Source organism: Ochlerotatus camptorhynchus, unplaced genomic scaffold (assembly GCF_037179485.1).
Source record: "Ochlerotatus camptorhynchus isolate MF236.1 unplaced genomic scaffold, CSIRO-AGI_Acam_v1.1 ptg000380l, whole genome shotgun sequence".
NCBI lineage: Eukaryota > Metazoa > Arthropoda > Insecta > Diptera > Culicidae > Ochlerotatus > Ochlerotatus camptorhynchus.
In genome coordinates, this window is record NW_027040868.1 from 564,932 (window position 1) to 570,921 (window position 5,990).

Here is a 5,990-nt window from a genome sequence, read left to right on the forward strand (position 1 = left end):
TTGACTTGTGCTTCACAAAATTCATTATATTATAAAGGAATAAATGTTTTCAATTCGATGCCTAGACATATCAAACGTTTAGCAACACTTACAGAATTTAAAAGACACTGCATTTCACACGTTAAAACTGTCTTTTGAACAGTTATCCAGTGATTTTTTTATGAATTGACAAATTATGTATCTTGACGAAGTTATCTCTAACGGATTATTTTATATGGATAGCTGTCATAACGACTTTTTAATAATTATTGTAGCACTGCAAAAACTATTTCTGTTCGCCACGAGGGTGATGATGGATTTTTAATATATGATTTTATAGTAGATTAATTTAAAAAAAAAAAAGTAGTCTACAAAGGTTTGAGCCTCGCGCGCGTATTACGGATATAGAGGACTGAATTTAACATTTGATAAAAAAAAATGCAATTTTGAAGCTTATTTGGAAGATACTTTGAGTTAGTAGTAAGTTTTCTGGCAAATGTCGGGGGTTCGTGAGCATTCCTGACATTGCTGAAAATTATAATAGCATCATTGCGGGGTTGCTAGTGTATAGGATGCTTTGTTGATTGTTCATTAACTCTTGATTGCTTGTAATACTTATGAATATTTTAGGTGGACAAAAAGGCGAACTAAGAGGTGAACGCCTGAGCTTTTCCACATTTATATCGCTGTGAAGCAACTGTAAACTTTAGAGGGAATCTATATCTGTAACTGAAACCAGTTCGATTTTGTTTGCCAACCTGGTTAAAATGTCATATTCAATTATCTTAAAGATAAATCGTCCAGCTCAAACCTTTGTAGGGGTAAGAGGTGGGACCATCATCATCATTCTAATTGCCACACGAAAGGAGCGCGAGTGAGAGTTCCAGCATTGAAAAAGGCTGGCTGATCTCGTCTACCGAATTCGTCGTTTCGCGAGGAATCATCCGTGCCGGCACGGAATCAGGACATACTTTTCGCGCGAACTTGAGAATCCAACGATCTGAGTACTCCTCGCTCTCGTTGTTCAAAGACCGGTTACGCATCCTTTGCGCCGGGTTCAAAAGCGTATTCATCGACGTTTCGCGCGATTATCCGTCCACGAATTGCCGCCAGTATCCGCGTTTTCTAGCTTTTATGAGGCTCTTGAGTTCGCGTTCAAGAGCTGAGTACGCTTCGAAATGCACGGGTGTTCCACGTTTCCGGAAAAGCTTAAACGCGTCGGACTTTTTTCGATAAACCTCTGTGCATTGCTGGTCCCACCAAGGGGAAGGAGGTTTCCTACGGAATGACGTTCCAGGAACCGGCCGAGTTTGAGCTCGAAGCGGGCTGTCTAAGATCAGATTTTAGAGGAAGTTATATTCCTCCAACGGTGGAAGCCCTTCTACCGACGACACGGCTCCCTCTATCGCGGTCTTGAACGTTGTCCATCGATATTACGGGTGAGGTCGTACGCGGCGTTTACGGATTCCGACGGATTGAAGCCACTGGCAATCGAAATTTTGATCGACAAGTGATCACTACCGTGGGGATCCTGGATCACATTCCACGTGCAATCCAACGATGTTAGAGCAAAATGTGAGGCCAAACGTCTTACTTTTCCATTGTTAAGAATTGTCATATTGAAGTTGTCCCAGAGGTCATATATCATAGTAGAACGGTTGTCATCATACAGTTCCCCCCAGCCTGTACCGTGGGAATAAAAATCTCCCATAATCAACCGTGGAGCAGGAAGTACCGAACATATATCTGAAAGTTGTTTTCGATTAACAACGGCTCTAGGAGGCTTACCTTTAAAAATAGCCTGACATAACTGCTATTGTGTTAACAATTTCCTTTTCTTGATCTACAATGCAATACTACTAATAATGCAATTTCCTATTTTTCTTACCTGTTTGTGTACCCTCCATTGTGCAAAAACGTTTATTTTTTTGTAAATATGTATCCAGAAGATTTATTATGCTCTTTCCAGCAGTTCAAAACAATGTTATCATCATTTTTTAGCTCCGGTTTAGAAGAACAGATGGCGCATTTTACTCTAAAGTTTGACGTTAGCTTGACAATTGATGTTTCTGCTATTTTTTGCCATTCTGAGCATCCAAAAACTTTCACTCAAGAGCCCGGTTTAGGCTAGGCAAGGGATCTTCTGGATTTGTGCTGCTTATGGATAATGAATTAAGAACACATGCACTATGGGGATAAGCTGGTAGAAGCATGCCGATGTGACGGGGTGGGTTGATTTTTTCTTATGATCTGTACTGAAACTCATAATTGAGTAAAATGTTGAGTTTGATTCAAAACCAGCGTGATTGCATTGCACCCATTAGCAATGGAAGAATGCACCGTTAAAAAAATCACTACGGCCAATATAAAAACAACTACTGGCACTGGAGTTAATTGTTTAAAACCAACTATTAAGATTATTGTGATGAAAATATAGCAAATGTCACTTCGTTTTTAATGTTCAGAATACTTATTTCGCTGAGTTGCTACATTGCAAGGAGATAACTATTTCATAACAAGTGAAAACTTAATATGCTTACTTACTTGTGCCTAAACTGGTTCACATACCCTATATTGTTTATGAACTACTGATATAATTTTCTTATCATTTCACTACACAACGTTCTTTCTTAAATGCTTGGTTCATTAGTTATAAATTTTCAAAGTACATGATGTCTGTGAAAATCCGAAAACATATACCTTACCAATTTCTTGAACTGGGTGATGAGCTCATTTTTGCGTAAAATACTTTACACAGTTAAATACCAGTATGCATCATAGCAGTTATATATTCACACAAACAGCTCAAAAGATAATATTGGAATACACCATTCTACTTATAAATGGACGTAAACACCAAATGAGGTATTGGGTTAACGCATTTGCGTAAAACAAGAAAGATTTGTCTAGAGCAGTTCATCTGTGATCTCAAATCGTTCTATTTCCTTATGTTATCCCCGTCTCTGCCCAACGAGCACAATGTATGCGGCAGAAGCGCGACCCGTTACGTTCCCGAAAAACCAGTTTATTGACAAGGTCTACAGACAATCGTTGAGATGATGCCAGTTGGTGACTTACTTCCAAGTTTAACACACGTTGGTGTAGGCGATGAAGAGACTAGTGTTGATATTTGCACTTGTGCTTCTTATCGTGGAGCGATCCAACAGTCAGGTAAGTAGTAATATTTATATATGTATATGTATATAGATAAGTAGTAGTGGTATTAATTGTATCAGTGTTAGATCAAACTACAGTAATGAAGATTACATTACCAAATTTTGTTCTACTGTAGGAGGAATGCCAAGGAATTTGCGTAAAAAAAGATCTGTGCAATGCAGAAAACAGTACTGATGTCGTCGTAGTGCCTGTAGTTACCGATTCGACCAACACATTCAATGTTGATTTGAGGTGATTTTATGAAATTATTTTGACAATGTTCACCGAGCTAAATTTTTCTTCAACAGACTAAACACTGGTTGTGACCGACTGGAAACTTGTTGTAAAGAATCTGATGTCATTGCAAGTGCACCACCAAGAAATAATGCCGCATTTGAACAATGTGGCATCCGGAATGACAACGGAATCGGTTATCGGTTAGTTGGTGATAAAGTTGGATCAGCTCAGTATGGTAATTGGTTGTTATTGTCAGCAAAATTTTCTATTTACTTTTGCTTAAAATTATAGGAGAATTCCCATGGACGCTAATGGTGTTGAAGAACCAGGTTTTGTTGAGTATTAAGAAGGAGATCTACGTATGCGCAGCATCACTGATAGCCCCAGATTTGGCTCTAACCACTGCCCACTGTGTAAGAGAACACAAGACAATCAATTATTTGGTTAGGGCAGGAGAATGGGATACCAGTAGTTTTCAAGAGCTGTTTTCAACTCAGGTACATACAGTTCTATCGAAGAAATAACAGATGTAATGGCAAATTTGATTTCAGACACGTGGGGTATCGCAAGTGCTTGTACACGAACAATACAACGAGTATCATCACAACAATATAGCTCTTTTGAAAATGGAAAAGCCCTACAAAGCTGATCTGAATATTCAGACTATATGTTTACCCTCACCTCAGTTTCAATTAGTCAGTGACGAGAAATGTTTCACTGGTGCATGGGGAAAGGACAAATTCGAGCAAGGTCAAACACAGAACATTCTTCGCAAAATAGAAGTGCCGATTGTACCTCACTCCAAATGTCAGGATGCATTTAGATCAACGCGTCTTGGATCATATTTCATCTTGGATGAAAGCTACATGTGCGCAGGTGGAGAGGAAAATGTTGACGCCTGTACCGGAGACGGTGGAGCTCCGCTAGTTTGCCCTGCTGATGGTAGCCGTTACTATCAGGCAGGAATCGTAGCTTGGGGAATCGGTTGTGGACAAAAGAACATACCAGGAGCATACACAGATGTTTCCAAATTCGTAGATTGGATTAAAAAAAATATGGAGGCATTGGGATCTGACGTAAATGCCTCAAAGTTTTGATATGTGTGTAGAACTCGTCGACAAAAATATGCATGATTTGAGATTTTGGTACAACTATAGATTCTCATCATAATCAACCATAAACCACATTTTGTTCAGTCTGGCAAGGTTTCAATCATAATTTGAAGTAGTTTTCTTCCACTATTGTAACAAACTGTCCACTCAACGCCGTCATATTTCAATTCCATACTTTAAATAGTAAAAAATGGTTGAATATTATTTATTCTAGTAATAACATAAATAGACGAGTAATAAATTCCAGTCGCGATTTATCACATGTTGCATTAAATTTCCTTTTGAATCGTAATTGATGACTAAAATTTTGATAATATCTCAGTTCTATCAATCATAAGAATAGGTACTTTTTCTACATAATTTTTGCAGAGTTTAATTTTCACTGTTTCGCTCTGAAATCGATGCTCATGATAAATTCCTTAAAAAGAAGAAATAAATTGTATGCATAAAACCTCTTTTTGGGGAATCACCAATCATGTATGCGCATTCCATGGTGTTCAGTATATCTGTCTGTGTCATTCTCTTCTTGCGCGATGGGAATAGGGTTGTTCAGCCGGTTTCACTGAAATCGGTTTTTCCGGGAATACCGTGCCATACTGAAATACCGGATTTTACAGAGTTTGTTGGAAATGTTATCTAACATGAAGCTTTAGTGTGATAATGTATTAGCTAGAGAATGGTCTTTGGGAGAGGGTAGGTAGAGTTCCGTTAGAGTACGGCAGTATGAAAATTGAATAGCAGTTGAAAATGAGCGAAGGGCCATTAATGCGACAGTACAAAGTCAAACGCACACCTTTTACCTAACCCGTACGATGTACGCGGATATTTGAAGTATGTCTTTTAACGGATTTTAACTTTTAAAAACCGGTGATTTCGATAATTTTTAACTCCAATGTTTGATGTTTACCGTGCGGGACCGAAATCCGTACACCTAAGCACTAGAGAATCATTAACGGTCAATACTAAATAATGCTATCACATTATGCTCTTTATCACATCTTTTCCCCATACATTTATCTTTATTTTACCATTATTTGCAAACACCAGGTGTTAAAATTACCTTTAATTATAAGAAAAAAGTATTTAAATTACACATCTCTTGAATCAAAATCCGTACAATTTTGAATCGAAATCCGTACACTGTGTTGAGGATGAATCAAAATCCGTACAATCATGAATCAAAATCTGTACATGCATGTAAATCGATCTAAATCAATGAAAAAAAAAACATGTTGCTGTCTTGAATAAAGTATTTATTTAGAAGTTGCTTGCCTAGGAGTCCAAAACAGATATACTCGTTTAAATACACTAGTTTACAGCATATTTGAACGTTGTACGCTGATGGTAATTTCCCATGTAAAATCGTGCGCTGAATCCAAAAATGTAGTGCAATAAATCTCAGTAGGATAGTTTTTGAGATATAGCTAAAAAATGAAATATCACTTTAAAAAAAAACGTGTTTACTAAAACCACAAATACCTCCGGCTGTAATGAAGTAATATTAAT

The 5,990-nt window shown here is 37.7% G+C and overlaps 1 protein-coding gene across 1 annotated transcript; it reads left to right on the top strand.

The window, feature by feature from the left end:
* The first annotated feature begins 3,058 nt into the window (after positions 1-3,058).
* Positions 3,059-4,726, top strand: LOC135710411 (phenoloxidase-activating factor 2-like). The gene is made up of 5 exons (XM_065232983.1): positions 3,059-3,150; positions 3,272-3,387; positions 3,444-3,607; positions 3,664-3,869; positions 3,924-4,726. Exons 1-5 carry the CDS (start codon positions 3,088-3,090, stop codon positions 4,467-4,469), a joined length of 1,095 nt encoding a protein of 364 aa, XP_065089055.1. The 5' UTR covers positions 3,059-3,087; the 3' UTR covers positions 4,470-4,726.
* The last annotated feature ends 1,264 nt before the right edge of the window (positions 4,727-5,990 follow it).

Coding starts and splice junctions, on each gene's coding strand:
- LOC135710411 (XM_065232983.1), top strand. CDS start 3,088: ATGAAGAGACTAGTGTTGATATTTGCACTTGTGCTTCTTATCGTGGAG. Junction 3,608..3,663: donor AGTTGGATCAGCTCAGTATG/GTAATTGGTTGT, acceptor TTAAAATTATAG/GAGAATTCCCATGGACGCTA. Junction 3,870..3,923: donor AAGAGCTGTTTTCAACTCAG/GTACATACAGTT, acceptor ATTTGATTTCAG/ACACGTGGGGTATCGCAAGT.